The sequence below is a fragment of the Micrasema longulum genome, unplaced genomic scaffold, assembly GCF_059751315.1.
Source record: "Micrasema longulum isolate JH-2025_06_02 unplaced genomic scaffold, ASM5975131v1 h1tg000652l, whole genome shotgun sequence".
Lineage (NCBI taxonomy): Eukaryota > Metazoa > Arthropoda > Insecta > Trichoptera > Brachycentridae > Micrasema > Micrasema longulum.
Genome location: NW_028277848.1, coordinates 85,785 through 102,918, shown reverse-complemented (window position 1 = coordinate 102,918; position 17,134 = coordinate 85,785). Strand labels below are relative to the sequence as shown.

Below are 17,134 nucleotides of genomic sequence, written 5' to 3'. Positions count from 1 at the left end.
CAGTATAACCGTTCGCTATTATTACATATGCAACAAAAAAATATAAATAATAGTAAATTTGAACATCATCATATACCTGCGTTAGGAATACTTTAATCCAGTCATAAATCGCACTTGGAAATACGGTGCATTTCACACAGCGGTAAAACTCCACACGGCACATTTAAAGTCTTCAATTTTTTATTTTATTTGAATGTATTTATTTAATGCCAGGCAAACGCAATAAGGTGACTAATCCGATGATTTCCTTTTGCTAGATTTTCATCTAAGAGTAGCCCCTCAATAAATTTCAAATAAATACAAAATAGTATGATAAATGTCCATCCACCTTAATTTTATCGTGCCGTGTGGATTTAGACGATTCGTGCTAATTGGGCATACGTGTTACACGATGTTACACACATCCTTCAGAAGCCTTTGAATGTATTAGTTTGCCTCAACTAGAATTGAGTAACCTACACATATTTATTTGATATGTCATAATAAAGATGTACGTGCTATCTTATTTATTGTGTTTATTTTTACTCGCACCTAATTTATGAATGAATCCATTTTATAAAACCATGGTATTTTTGGCATCTGAATTTTATATGACATTTGAACTGGGTTTCAAAACATAATAACCTTTTTTATAAAAAAAAAAGTGAAAACGTACATATCGAATGACCTTGAACGTCTTATACTTCTAATAAATCTAGACAACCACCCAATGGATCTAAACCTGGTTTTTGCAGTCATGTAAAGTGTCCTAAAACAAAGCTACTCATATTTGTAATATCTTTGAAAAATATAAATTAGTACGTCAAATTCGTTTCTTACCGAAAAATACCATAAAATACCGTATTTTACCAAAAACTGGTTAAATTTCCATAAAATACCGCGGTAATTTTATCGCCTTGCATCTGTATGTGGCGCTAACAAAAATCAATAAGAATTTAAAGTAAGAACTATTAAAGAAAAACTTAACATAAGTTAGGAACAAAATTTGTTTAAATTATTTTTAAGAGCCCACAAACGTCCCCTCGAAATATTGAGAATGATAGACCTATTTTGTTTGAATTAAAAAAATATTGTAATATTATATGTGCACAAATGGCAAAGTTACTGATGGTGGAACCTCGCTACACTCACGATTCTAGCCAGTTTTTATTTCATGTTATCATAGACATAGGTATTTTATCAAAACTGTTTTTTCTTTCTTGAGATAATTATGTGGGGAATCAGGACTTTGTTTTCTCCCCATTTGGGTAATTTGATCTAGATTTTTGGGGAATTAAAAAAATTAGCATTGGCAACGCTGCTTAAAAGTCAAAATCGGTCAAAATTTTATCTTAATCTGTGGTCATGTGTCATGTCATCTAGTCAAATTGACTAACTGAAATTAACTCCTCTGCCTTTAATTCGTGAATCAACTCCGCTTCGCTCTTGTGTAGTTTCGGAGATTATTTGTGTTGCTTGCTAAGTACACAATATTTCATTTTATTTATTGTCACTGTCCGTAAAGGCAGACGTATAATTTAGCGAAGGAAACGTCAGTGTTTTTATCTCAAGTGATTGTATATTTACCATATGAAAACTTAATGGTGGTAATAATATTCAGATTTTACTTAAAAATCAGTTGTGAAGTTTATTTTGTTGTGCTGTAAATAAAAATTTATAGTTATTACATTTTTTCCCCACCAAAGTAATAAGGATGCCATTGGATATAAAAGAAGTTAAAGACGAAGGTTTCGGTGGACCATTCAATTTTTTGTGGTGGATTGTAAAATCAGTGTGTATACCACTTTCTTTGCCCTGGATATTCTACTGTTTTATTTGTAGAATGCAATTAAGAAAAAGAATGACAGGGCTCCGGAATAAGGTGAGTACCTTCTGTGAAATATTTTCCCTTGTGAAAATGTATTATTTTTTGTCACAACATGATGTAATAAATTATTTTGAAAAGTGCCAATATTACAATTAAGTATCTCTTACAAAATTATACGACATTTGCCACTCTTTTATAAAATATGCACAGATCAAAGGTTTTCTGTTATCTTAAATTTGAAGATCAAACACAACATTTAAAACAAAGATTGAATAGCATTTCAAAGATTTTCACTGCTCATTTACAATATAAACACAATGTTTATTTGATGCATCTTGGAGATCCACCAATATAAAAATAATTTGAGTATTTAATTATGAATTAATAGATTTTTTCCTAATATTATATTTACAATACATTATCTGAATCTATCTATTCTAACAATATTTTTACATTCAAGTATTTGTTTTCTTAACTACCCACATGTTTCACTGTAATTTATACCTCCTAACTAGCATGTTATTATTATCTATGCACTTATTTAAGTACATATAAAATTAGACCATTTTATTTGTAAAAAAAATATACTTAAATCTTTTTACATTTACATATCAAGGTCATACTGACAGAATGCATTAAGTCAAGAGTCTTTATATATTTAAATATAGGTGCAAGATGTTGATTTCAAATTTTATGCTATGCCTAGAATAAAAATTACTCTTTCAAAGCTTAAATAAAAATTTAAATATAAGAAAATTGTGGGAGAAATAATGCGTAGAAATAATAAACAAGCTTTAAATGCGAATCTCTCGAAACTTGTTTTAATGACTCAATGCATTCTGTCAGTAAAGCCTCGATATTTAAGTACCAATGTTTGATTAATTTTTGACATTTCTTTTTACATCTAATGTTTTTACCAAGATAGGCTATTTTAAAAAAAATATGCTTAAGCATATTTAGTTAACTAAATAATGTCAATTAATAATAACTTGTATTTGAATATACGTTGTGAATTAAAAATACTTGGTATACACTTCCACTTATTTATTTGATCAATTAGCGCTTTTCATAGGCTCTTTCCAATCAATTAGTTTTTTTTTCACAAAAATGATTCGTTTTATGTAAAAGAGACATAATAGAATATAATATTTATAAGATAACTTTATGAAGTGAGGTCTCTAGAGTAGGCTTTCGTTTACCAATTGCGGACACCATTGTTATTCAACAAACCATCACTGTTTCTTCCTCGACATTCTTCATTCTTCTGCATCTTCTCATGCAGGCGCACCGATTATTTCATCATTTAACATGTCCATCTTTCAAGTATTTGTTGGATTTAGTCATGCCATGTCGTTCTCGGTCTTCCTTGTTTTCTGATTCCATCAACAATACGGTGATTTCGACATTTGTGCACCTATACCTATTGTTTATAATTTTACCACACATTCGCCTGAGAAATCACATTTTGACAGTTTTCACCTTTCTTTTATCCTTGTTTTTCCAATTCTACGTATCGCTTCCATAATTTGTGACAAAATAAACTCTTAAAAAAATAATTAAATATGGATAGGAGTAAAAAGAAGCAATATAATATGGTTACCGAGCAAACTCATTATTTTTATTAGCTCAACAATTTCACACATTCCCGATTGTGAAAAGACTGCTTTAACCTACTGTAATACATACTGAAGTAATTATATGGTAGGAAGAGATATTGTGTCCCTATAAAAAACAGTCAACAACAAAAGTGTCCCCGCAGTATATTAGTCGAATAAGATTTACTTCAAACTATCAACTACTGTCAAATCGAAAGTGAAATATTAAAAAAATAAGAAAATTACTATATGTGTCCATACGAGAGGTTACTACGAGAAAAAAGTGTCAAATATTGCATAAAACCACCTACTAAATAAATGTCTCGCATGGATCTTGTCGGGAATCAAACCCGTGACACATTACTGTATTTTTTATTCTGCCTGGGCAAGGGAAACAAGATGGCATTTCATTTTATTTATAGGTTTTAAGTATTTTTATTCCTCTTCCAGGTCGTGGTGATTACCGGTGCGAGTTCAGGTATCGGAGAAGCACTAGCCCATAGTTTCTATGCCCAAGGCTGTCGGTTGGTCCTCGCATCACGTAGGGTGGAAGAATTAGAAAGAGTCAAATCTGACCTCCTGAGATTACATTCCGTAAGCATTTTACTGTATTTATATAGCAGCTATTGTAATAGATAGACATATACTTCAACAGAAACAAAGGAATTATTGGAGTATCGAAGTCTAAGTATTTATAGGGTTTATGACTTGTTGTCATTGGCTGGTTTGTATCTGTGTAATATTTACAATGGCTAATGTGCATAAGTATATGTTTGAAAGTTTTAAATAGTTATCTTTGAAAATAATAACTTGTCAACAATATTTTGAGTTTGTCCAAATTTTTGTAGACAAGAACTGGATGAATCCACTCCCTGGGGAGCTGTTTATATTAACATATTACAACAGAGATGAAGAACATTTAAGAGAAGGTAATATAAAAGTCTAACTTCTAACGTCTTAACTTCACAATCATCAACAGATGAAAGAATTGAAGGAATATAGATGTTCAAATATAGGCAGAATGGTGAATGTTACACAGTGTGTAAAGTGGCCACTTAAACCAGCCATTGACAGGTCATAAGCCCTGTAGATGCCTAGACTTCTATATTACCTTCTCTTAAATGTTCTTCATCTCTGTTGTAATATGTTAATAATAATAACTTGTGTCTACAAGGATTTGGAGATACTCAAAATACAGATATTATACAACCAAAATACAGATGTTGTATTACCAATTTATTTATACTTATTAAAAAATATTTTCCTCCTTACAATATAACCGAATATTTCAATTTTGGGGCCATTTTCAACAACTTACTTGTAAATAGTTAACTTAATGTTAGAAAATGTTTAAACCTGGACCTTTGCTTTCTGAGTCTGCAACCATACCATGGGACTAAAACTCGATTCTAAATGAAAAACATTCTAGCGCAATATTCTGTATAAAATTTGTTTACATTTACTTAATTGCATTTTAATTAAAAAATATATAAATAGTAAAAAATGCTTCAATACTCTTGAAATTTTTAAACAATTATAAGCATCAAGTTGTAGATTTATGATAATTATTTCCGTTTCAAATTTGGCCGAAAGAAAATATGCTCAAGTGGATGTAAATATTTACATGTTTACTGAATCTTAACTGAGTAAAAATGATCATGATTTAGCAATAAGTTGACGTAAAAGGTTAAGTATGCTTCCTTTTTTAAAATTCAAATAAGTAAATATAGAAATATTATTTTTTACTTTACAGTTAGTTACGTTCTAAGGAATCTTTTATACAAATAGACAAAAGATTTTTTGACAAGTCCTTGTGTAAATCAAATAAACTTACATCAAGATTTAAGAGTCTTATAAATAACTTGTAATAATGATCTTGCATGCTCGATTCTATACATAATAATAAATGGTCTTGTGTCACGGATTGATAACAGTTTTTTATGATTGTTTTCTATTGTTTGAGCACATAGTCATGTAATTATCTTTAAATCTATTATTCATCTGTACAAAGGGCAGTATGGCTTGATAAAACTACAATAATTTATTCAAAGACAACTGCTCTAAATGTATCTAGTTATATAACCACATGTGTGTACAGCTATTTACATATTTATTTATGTGATTTTATGAGGATAACTATGTAAAATAACTTATTGATATTATTACTAGTAATTCCAGTAGGGAAATATTTATTCATGAGATAATAAATACTTTAAATTAAATTCAGTAGCTGAAGTGACACAATGTTGCTATCTATTTAAAATTCCATTTGAAACAATTTTCAATATGTCGTATGGAATTGTTTTTTTTAATACTTGAATAGGGTCTTTTCAGAAGTTGGGGATAGCATTAAAATAATAATAAATATTTTTAGCGGATTTTTACAATTATCAATGCACAAAAAACAAGTTTTCATTCATAATTTTGTTTTCTGATGTCATCTGTCTTCCTTGCTAAGTGCGCTTCTAGTAAACATTGCCTGCAACTCAAGTGTAGTATGGAACAGGTAATTATATTACCTGTTCAGGTAATAATATTAGCTTTTCCATACTACTCCCATATTATATTATAATACGTGCCATTTGTCCCATAGGATTCAAAACGCCTTAGATAATTCAAAATATGTGTATTTTAAACCGTCTGTTGAAAATTTATCCATTATTCATGAAAAATAATAATATTGTGAATATTGTGGTTTTTAGCTAATTATCTGTCCTATTTAAATCTCAACACCTTTTTATATCTTATGTGTAAGCTTAAGATGCATGTCAAATCACTGTGAAATATTTTTGTTTATTACACCTTCTGGCAATTTTGTTGGGAATCGAACTCGGAATCTCATGTATGGTAGCCAAATGCGCTGACCTACCTCACCTCGCAATCCTATTCTTCTCTCCACACTAAATGATGCACAGGGCACTGCATCGCTATACATCAATCATATCTCAATATTTTTTTGTTACATAAACGTCAGTCCAGGGACGATAACATATAAATCTACGCACACTCTTAAACATATAAGTATCATACACTAACTTCTCTTTTTTATATAAATATTACAAATTTAACTTGGTTATAACGATCACAGAAATAGTGGGATCTCATATTTAATGAGGAAACATTCATTGACATTTTAGTTTATGATTTTCTCCATACATTTATTCACTTTTATAATGAGCCACTTCTCGGACGTACCTAACAAAAATATCGTCCACAGTTGAGCAAAAACATAATTTTTGAAATAAGAACTTAAGTAATAAAATCCAAACAGGCAAGTAACCGGGATCGGATTACAAGTGTGTAATGTTAGATCAGTTGAAAACTTACCCTTGAATTATAGACATGTCTACTAACAAGAGGAAGTGTCTTTCAATTGGTGAAAAAGTGGCGCGAAAATGTTGAAGTGTCTAAAAAGTTTTCTTTATCCTTATTCACATTATCAAAATTGGGGAAAAATAAGAATGTTTATTTATTGGATTTGAAATTTAAAAAGTCCTATGTTAGTAAGCATTTATTATACTTTTCCTCAATAGTTTTATTTTTTAATTATCTCACTGAACTATGCATATATTTATTTGTTTACTTAGTGACAATATGCAATGGTGATTAGATTTTTAAAAATCTCTCTCTGGTATAACGAGTAATGCTTTTAACAAGCAAATTCAGTTGGTCCCATCTTCCTCGTTATAACCAAGTACGACTGTAGTATTAACCATGCAATCATGTAATTGGCTTTCTATTTTTATAATATATAGGTTTTATTTAATAATTTTCTGCAATAAGCTGTATGATATATAATAAATAACATGTATTGCAGCATAGAAACATCTTTTTAATAAATATTTCATGTCAACCATGTCGGGAATTGAACCCGAGACCTCTTGCATGGTAGTACGCTGATAACTATACTACTAGGTGCATGCGCTAACCACAATACATCAATGTAAAATGTTTGAATTGTAATGAATATTGTTTCAGACCCTTCCAACACATCCTCCTATCGTTCTCCAGTTGGATTTAGCTGATTTGAATAGCCTCTCTGGTCATATAACCAAGATTATAGATATATTCGGCCATATTGACATTCTTATCAACAATGGTGGCATCAGTTTCAGGGGAAGTGCGGCATCTACTAACATTGATGTTGATATTAAAATTATGCTAGTCAATTACTTTGCGCAAATCGCACTAACGAAAGGTAACTAAATCTAATATACATGTGCCTATTAATAATGTATTATATTGTAAATTTTTTATAGGGTTCCTTTTTTCATATTAAACTGGGGAGCTAGATTTTTCTAGATAACATAATAGGGGATTTAACCTAAAAATAAATTTGTGCCTAAATAGAGACGGAGCTAGAAATGTGTATGAAAGTTATCCAAATCTGGAAATGGAAAACCGATTATAAATTGATAGTTTGTTCTACTACAAGAAAAGATATTCCAAAGATTTTGTTTTTATTTAAAACATACTCCATTGCAGGAATGGAAATAATATATGCAAAACCATTCAGTTTGCCTGTCATTTTTAGTGAAAATTTTCGACAGACATTTCATTTACAATAAAATACCTTAATATAATATGGTTTACTTGAAAGTGAACTTTTAGTATAGATTGTATGTAAATATATACAAAAAACCAGTTTTTAAGTGAGATTTCTGTAAACATACAGTTGTTGCTGCAAGATAGTTTCAAATATTTTCATTTCTGTAAAATCAATTATGTTTCGATACTTTCCCACTCATAGTTACTATGCAAACTTTCAATCATTTTTTATTTAAGTTACATAAATCTGTTAGCAAAACCATTATCTTATACAATTTTTGTATTGTTCTAATAAGCACAAGAGCTAGTCTCTTTTTTGTAATGTTACAGTTTTAAAGCAGATTGTAATAGTAAAAAATTAACGTAAAATGGATATTGTAATTATGTATGAATTAATAGTTTATTTATCTAATGATTGAAGAAAAACAATAATATTATTCTATTAGGCTTCTGATAATGTGGAAAAATTGAGTGCTTTCGGCTCGATGGCTACTCTCAGGTAATCCTGAATAAGAAAATCAAGTAGAGATATGTCAGCCTCATAGTGTAGCGGTTGGTGTGTTCGCCTACCATGCTTGAGGCACCGGATTCAATTCCTGGAAATCTATCTGCCAATCTTGGCTTGAAATATTGATTTGAATGGTGGCTGTATGCTGCAATATTTCATCTTAGGCTTAGGGTTTAGTTTTGGTTCACAAACAGTCAAAGATATCAATCACTTCATCAAACAACATATACAAACATCTTTCACCGAATATAAGTAAACACTAATAAAATATGCAAAAATCAATAAATATTTTAAAATTAAAAAATAATAATTAGCTGTCTACAGTTATTAACATTGAAAAATGTAAAATAAATGTTTAAGAGCATGCTTATGAAATATACACAAAATATTAAAATCCAAAATTCAAAAACTTATAAATTAATAAATAATGATTATATAAACAAGAATAAAAAATATTAAATAGACTAAAATTTCATTTATAATCCATGTTATTATTGCAATTAAAAAAAAAAATGTTAATAATATACAAAAAGCAGTCTAATAATAATATTTTTATTTTATTTTATATAATAATAAATATTCAATTAATTAGGATATTTTGCGTGATTCAAAATAAATGCAAGAAACATATTAAAGATATGAATTTGATTTTTTAGTCAAAGATTGTGTAACAGATGATCGATATACGTTGCATTTTGGTTAACAATGTAGCGCCCTATGCACCATCGGGTGTGAAAGGGGTATGATAATAATGAACTTTTGTATTTGACGCAGTTTATTTATAGAGTTATTAAGGATAACTGTAAAATCTGGATAATAAACCATCTTACTAGAGTTTTGATTTACATACAAGAATTATACGAGATGTTTAGAAAGCTTTGAGTTTAACACTTGAAAGAAACCTGTTATTTTCATTTATGTTATAACCTGTTCTTTTGAAATTATTGTGTTGGATCGGCACACATTGTACGATTGTGCTAATTTACATATTGTGTATAAATTATACGCTTCTTTATTTAAGTTATCATGTAGAATTTCATACTTTAAAATTAATTGAGAGGGTTATTCTTTCTCATTTTTTTCAAATTGGAAATTGTTGACTCCAAAAGGCTCTTCCTACAATACTTAATTTTACTGTGATATTGTGCATAATGATCAAAATACCTAGATTAGATTATCAAAATAATAAAACGCTTTGCACCTACAGCCAACCTACTAAAAAAAATGGATTTTTTAAGATAGACACGCTATATCTAAATTATGGTTATTATTAAAATTATTAAATATTTAAGTAGATTCTTTAAACTTACTCTCCAAAATGAATTTTAATGTATACTTTCGCGTGAAAAGAAATAAATATTTATTCCAACGCCAGTCTGCAGCACTAACAATGCACAACACTCTTTCCTTTTTCATTCTTGTTCAAATTATAATAATTTTTTTTCATCTTTTGATGTATTTAACATGCTCCTTAATTTATTGAAAAATAGATTACTAACCATTCTATCTGGCTGCGATACACTCCCACTTGCTTTTTAATGATGCATACTCTTACTCACACCTGAACACTTCCTCTCATACAAATACACACAAACCATTATTTCATATGCATGCTTATTATTTAGAAACTTCTCTGGTCTGTCTTTCAACCTTATCTTTATTATATAATTTAATAATTATTGACTGTATGGTTCTTAAAATAAAAAATAAAAAAAATTAAAAAACTTCTATATTTCACACGTTGGAAACTACAATCTGAGAATTATCTGATGCTTTCTTCTATTATATTATAATAATTACAAAATAGTCCATCCGTATAGCAAAATTTTGTTCCAATGTATTTAAAAATACATTCTTTTATTATTGCGTCAATCATCAATACAAACATTGTTGATAACTGAAAATTGATGTACAGAATAAAGAAATCTTGCTAACATGATAAATATAAAAAATGATGTGTTCTTATTTTTCATTGTGTATATTGTCGGAATATTGATAAAACCCTCTAAATGACAAAACAAACAAACCGTCATGCCGTCTCCCCGTCTGTCGTTGGCTGGTTCGAAAGGCCACTTTACACACTCTGTAACATTCACCATTCTACCTATGTTTAAATGTCCACATTTCGTCAACTCTTCCATCTGTTAATTTTTGTGAAGTAAAAGAGCTGAAACCTTTATCATGTGGGTGAGATTCACCCGGCTGAACCAATTTACCTACTAGGCAACCCCTGAAAATAAGTTCGGTGGTTTATTATTTTTTATTTTATTTGTTAATTGACTACCAAACTAAGTTAAATTAAAAAAAAAAAATGTAATTTATGTATCAGCGCTGTTTTTTTTAAATTTTGTAAATTTGAAATTACACCACGTATGACGTCTGTCACAACACATCATTGGTTGATTAGGAAGAACTTTTCCGTACAATTTAATGCTCTAATTTTTACCGCGCTTAAAAAACATTTTTATATCCAATTTCTTGTAGCACTGAACTTCCTCACTTCTAACTTCTACGTAAACTATAAATTAGAGCCAAAAGTTATAAGTGTTAAAGGATATTTTTTTTGTTTGTATAGAAATTCTTTTGAAAAACATTTTAAGTAAATATTATTTGGTCCGATAAATTTGATCCATATTAAATCGGAATCTTGCAACTTTTTAGCGAAAAGTTTTTATTAAAATGTAATTTTTATGTTCAACTTTTATTTTCAGCTGTTATAAAGCACATGATAGAAAGAAAGTCCGGTCACTTGGTGTACATGAGTTCCTTACAGGGGAAGATTTCTCTGCCTTACCGATCAGCTTACGGCGCATCCAAACACGCAATTCAGTCCTTTGCTGACACGCTTCGCAGCGAAGTCAGCAAGCACAACATCAAGGTCACGGTCATCTCACCCACGTATGTCAACACTTCACTATCGCTCAATGCCCTCACTGAGACGGGAAAGAAATACGGCTGTAAGTATTATATACCTACTTGACTTTTATATTGTTTGTTATTTGTGCATCCACAATGCAATATTGTCGGGTTTCTGGCGCAAGTGGTAACTACAAATTTGAGGAAAATGAGATGTCTTCATAAATGGCATCAAATAATCTTTACTTAAAAAGTGGATATTTTATAAAAACAATATAAAATTCAGCTTGCAAATATCACGTACTACAAATACCAATAAAAATATGTGAAATAGATTTAGAAAAATTAATTGTGTTTTCAAAATCAATATGGATATTATGGAGAAATGTTTTCATGCATAACTTTTAGAATAAAATTATCAAAAAATATGTCTACAAAAACGCAACATGTTTGGCCTTGCCAATTGTGACGTCAAGATTCGTGGCGATGTTGAATTTAAACAGTCACAAACAAAGTTTAAAATTTAACTGAATCGTGACGTACTCTACATTGGACCGTTTTCAAAAATTACAAATTTAAAAATATTATTTATGATACCAACTAATAAAAACAAAAGAATTTATTTTTTGTGGTCAAGCGGCTAGTGTCGCGGACCCATGAATCAGAGGTCCGAGGTTCCCACCCTGCTCTACTACAAATTGGTTCCTATTTTCTAATAGTGAGTTATTTACAACTCGTTGAAAATGGCCCCCAAAATTGAAATATTTTGAGAAATCATAACGCAAAAAAAAAATTTACCTCAACTAGTAAAATGTAGATACCAACTTGTGCCAGAAACCCGACGATATATAATAACTTTTCAACTCTATGGTTACTCTCAGCTTAAAATCGTGAAAAAGAAAATTGAGTGGAAAAAAGTAGAGATGAATTGGATACGTGGTATCTGGCCTATCAGGCCTAACTTTGCCGGTCGGATATCAGATAGTAGCTCTGCACACTAACCTACTCTGAAAGTTTCGTGAAACCAACTCCACAATATTGATTCATTGGTATCGACCGTGTTTGCGATAAAAGAAGTAACTCTCATTATTAAAAAAAACGTTTCGGATCTACTAAACATGGCACGACAAGTCAGGGACACTAGGCCAGATATCCGGCTATCCGATTTAGGGCCTTTCCGAATATCCCGTATCCGGCCAAACCACTATCCGTTTCATCACTAGAAAAAAGTCTACATCGTAGTGTTCTGGTGGGCCGTTCACCTTCCATGCTTAAGGTACTAGTTTCGATTCCTAGGAAGGTCGACATAAAACATTTGTTTATCAGGTGGTTTAACTTTGCTATATTTCACTTAACCTTCCCGTAACAGATGATCAAGATACGATGCATATACTTTTCCAAACCTTGTGGCCTATATTAGGTGTGCAGAGTTTGATTTTGAGAAACATGTTTTTTTGGAATCTGTGTTTAAGTAAGAGATAGAAGCGCTCGAGACTTTTTACAGTATTTTTTCTGCCCATTTAAATTGTCATTACATTCAATAAAATAAATGCTAAAAATTGTAAATTTTTTATGCAAATTTGATTATTATGCATTGTAGCTGTCTTTTCTTAAAAGTAATAATTTAAACAAATACTACTACTATTAACATCATGCCATTATTCGTAGGGGTAGGCAGAGAGGTGGATTTCTAGCTTCTTCCACATTCATACATCTTATCGTACATGCGCTTCGGTTGTGTCTGCTTTTGAAATGGCCAGATTTAGGTTGATCTAATCATGCCACGTCTTTCTTGGTCGTTCTTTCCTACATTACTATTCTTTCATCATCCATTCATTCTATATGCCCAAACCATCTCAGTGACCTTTTCTTAATCTTATCAATTATATCTGTCTCAGATTTGCACTCTCATCTGATTTCATCATTCGTAACCCTGTCATACATTGATTTCCCACTCATGCATCTAGGAGACCGCATTTTGACCGCGTTCACTCTGCTTTCATCCTTCCTCTGTCAATTCCATGTTTCACTTCCATACATGAGACAAATATGTGTATAGTATAAAATAGTTTAAATATTTTAGGTGTTAAAAATTTCGTTTAATATTTGTGTACCCGAGTGATGGCAATAAACATAAAAATATAAAAAAACAAATATCACACAATTTTCACCCATGAAAATGGCTAAACAACACACCGTATTTTTAGCACCTTTTGTGTTAGTTTTCAAAGTTTAATTTGTTAAGACCAGTAGTTTTCTTCAATGTGTTTATTTCATGTTCAGTGTTTCTAGGTTATGTTATGTTATTTTACGTAATATACCCGTACCTACCTAATACCAATTAAAAGTAAGAAAACCATTTTTATTTTTTGTCAGCATCTTGATGTAGGAATAGCTAATTAGCCTAATTTAAGACACCTTGCCTGATACATCAAATAATAAAACGACTAATCATCAAAAAAGGTTAACACATCCCGATAGAAGATCTTAACAACTTTTTTGACGTAGTTTTATATTACTATCTCTGAACTAAACGGCGTCAAATCCCGGAGCCATAATAGGCCACTACCTAAACAAATAAAAGCTAAAACTGGATGAAATCATACAGAAAATTGACCTTTTGAATACGTGTTCCCATTTATTGTGGACAATAGGGCCTGCATTGATAACGATAATTATAATGCAGATTTTTGGTATTTATATTTTAATAACCAAATTTCTATTATTTTAATATTTATTTAAAATAAAAAAAATATTATTGCATTTGTTACAACAAAATAATGTTGAAAAAACAGGACTAAAATGATTTTTCAAATATTGTTTTATGATTCAAAACATTATTTAGTTCTTTTTTATAGAACATTAATTTTGTTTTACTTATTTACTTGAGTCATGAATTTTTATTTAGTAATAATTAATTGAATCCGCATTCGCTTCCTAACACTTAATTATAAATTACTATGAAAATAAAACTTTGTTATTAGTGTTAAAACTGAGTTTTATATCACCCGATGATATGTTGATGGGAGGAGTGCTCTCCCAAAACTGTAGTAGCATTCTTGAAAAAGAAAAAAAATTGTGTAACACTAATAACAAACTTTTATTTTCATAATAATTTATATAGTCATTTTAAATCAATATTTTGGATATAAAATGTTATGTTCTGTATTTTTTTTTACCGGGCCATGTGTTTAAAAAAAACTAGTTTATAAAAATAATTTATGAAAATCAGTCTAATAAAACATGTATGCCACTCTATGTTATACGTAATTACCAAGTTCAAAACAAATATTTACTCGTTATTCCATTGTGATTGTTGAACAAACAAAACATGTCAAGAAGCTTATTGATTCAGTACACAAAGAGAGCGAAGAATGGATTTTTCTTATTTCGTATATGACTAACCCATTAAATAGCTAAGTTCTGTATTATTGAAGAAAAATATGATCAAAAATATTATTTACATTGAATTAACTTTAAATTAGATTTTTAGAGAAGCTGAGTTATCTTTAATTGCATGAAAAGTGATTCTGATCTGTGAACAATATTTTCAAATCGTAAAAAATATATATACAGGTAGAATCACAATGATTAAATGTGATTAATTTAAGCTATCCGAGCCATGAATTCTTTTTAAAATTATTCTAATATTGCTTTATCTTTTCCAGACATGGATGAAAATACTAAAAATGGTATTTCTGCAGAATTGGTTGCCCAAAAAACTTTAGAAGCTGTGGTTCAAGAAAAGACAGATTTGGTCATATCATCTTTCCTACCCAAGTTGATTATTGCTGTCCGAGGCACGATTCCTTCTCTTTATAGTTATGCTATGGTCATAAGAGAAAGATCTTCAGCTCCGAAAACATAACTTAAGTCATAATTATAACATGTAGACAATATGTACATACTGTAGGTGTAAAATATTAGATAAGTCTTGAAGCAAAGAAATACTTGTAAAGCATGAAACAGACATAAATATTGTAATTTTAAAAAAATATTTGTAATTTTAAAACAGCTCCGTGAACAGTGATAACAATCAACATGATAATTTTTTTATTATTTTTTTTTACATATTATATATGTTATATTTAAATTTGTTTCAACGGAGAGGGAAAACTTTTTTGAGAAGGGAATATGGGAGTCTGAACAACTCCCTAGGGAGAAAATCCAGCCTATCTGCAAGCATTTGGACATACTCAAAATATTGTTTATGTTTATTTATGATAGTTAGAGAAAGTGATAAAATGTGTTTTTTTTTAAATATGCGTAGTTCTGTTTTGATTAACTGACTCTGTTGTTTTTACAGTTAATTGTATTGTAACGTACGCCTTACTACATGTTGCGCTGGTTTGTCAACAGTGTCTGCCACAGTCAGACTTCCCAGCGTAAATGGGAAGTTACTCTCCCAAGCCGAGCCAATAGGCTAAGTTGGAAGGTAGGCGCACGACTGCACCGACTACTAGTCAACCTTAATAGCCCCGAAAAGGACATTCCATCCGGTCCAAGTGGTGAAGAGAGGCGAAAGTAGTCGGCGGGCATAACAGAGCGAAGAGCAGAAAGCGGGAGCACAATTAAGGCGGAGAGACAAATAAAACGTGTGTTCGCTGTCTAAAGACTGGATTTCAACTGAATTTTTATTTTACAATTACACCCTTTTGAAGCGTTGCGCATCGGGCTCGGAGGAGCTAGCCGTAACGCTGCACCGAATGGCTCAGAGTGGAAGGGGTCGCACTACCCTACCTACCCTGTAGGTACCCTGTCGGCCACAGGCCTCGTAAATATCAGTACGCTCCGCCCGTACGAGCTATTTCACTTAAAGCCGTGAAAATAAACATTTTAGCGGTCCTTTTTAGGACTTTATTTATGTTATTCTGTTTCTATGTTTATTTTTTATTTGGTTCATAGTTGAAAATGTTTGTTCGCATAAATATGTAGAGCCAAAGATTGTGAGAATACTAAAAGCTAGTTTTTTTAACGCGTCATATGTGTCAGGCAAACTATTCCATGTATTAAATATTATAGATTCTACTTTGGGCAGTTGTTTTATAGCTGTCCACTTGTGCTGAGAAATTAAATTAGATTTCTCTCTTTCGAGTCCTTCCGAGCGGCTGGTCAGATCTGTGAATTTGTTGCTCCACAGTTCCTTGCTTTTTAAATCTATTAACTGCATCTGGAGTGAACCAGCATCTGTGTCGAAAGGTGATAAGTTAAGTTCATTGACATTTATTTTGAGAGGACGTATGATGAAAGCTAGTGTAGCCTTATTTGCTCTGAAATGTTGAAAACATTCACTAAAACTGCTCTTAAATTGCTCGCTTTTTTCGTTACGATACTGTCTTAAATTCTTGAAATGAAATAATTCACCTCTCTCTGTATCTTCGGTGAGAACTTGTAATTTATTTTCAACGCACTCTATTTTTTCCAATAATGTACATGCAATGTTTCCTTTCCCTTGCATTATAATATTCAAAGCATTAAGATGCGAAGTAATGTCGACCATGAAATGTAATTGTTTTGGCCATTTGTCTTCTTCCAATTCTTGATGTTGGATGTTTATGTCGCGTAGGAACAGTTTTATTTCTTCTAAACATGAAACAAAGCGTTTCAGTACGTTACCTCTGGAAAGCCAGTGAACCTTCTTGTGCTGAAGTAAATCTAGATACTCGCTATTCATTTCGCCAAGAGTACCTTAAAATGGGGATGATAGGGTGGTTTGCCCAAGATGCTGTTATTTACTTTGATAACGAAGTTCATCACTGCAACCATTTCTTTGGGAAATTCTTGGGCTCAAATTTTACATTTTACATTTTTTTTTGCACC

The 17,134-nt window shown here is 30.8% G+C and overlaps 1 protein-coding gene across 1 annotated transcript; it reads left to right on the top strand.

The window, feature by feature from the left end:
• Positions 1-1,103: 1,103 nt before the first annotated feature.
• LOC148279891 (dehydrogenase/reductase SDR family protein 7-like) lies at positions 1,104-15,934 on the top strand. Its single transcript, XM_088229241.1, has 5 exons — positions 1,104-1,861; positions 3,853-3,996; positions 7,381-7,600; positions 11,170-11,415; positions 14,983-15,934. The coding sequence occupies exons 1-5, from the start codon at positions 1,694-1,696 to the stop codon at positions 15,180-15,182; spliced, it is 978 nt and encodes a 325-aa protein (XP_088085367.1). The 5' UTR covers positions 1,104-1,693; the 3' UTR covers positions 15,183-15,934.
• The last annotated feature ends 1,200 nt before the right edge of the window (positions 15,935-17,134 follow it).

Coding starts and splice junctions, on each gene's coding strand:
- LOC148279891 (XM_088229241.1), top strand. CDS start 1,694: ATGCCATTGGATATAAAAGAAGTTAAAGACGAAGGTTTCGGTGGACCA. Junction 1,862..3,852: donor TGACAGGGCTCCGGAATAAG/GTGAGTACCTTC, acceptor TTCCTCTTCCAG/GTCGTGGTGATTACCGGTGC. Junction 11,416..14,982: donor GACGGGAAAGAAATACGGCT/GTAAGTATTATA, acceptor TATCTTTTCCAG/ACATGGATGAAAATACTAAA.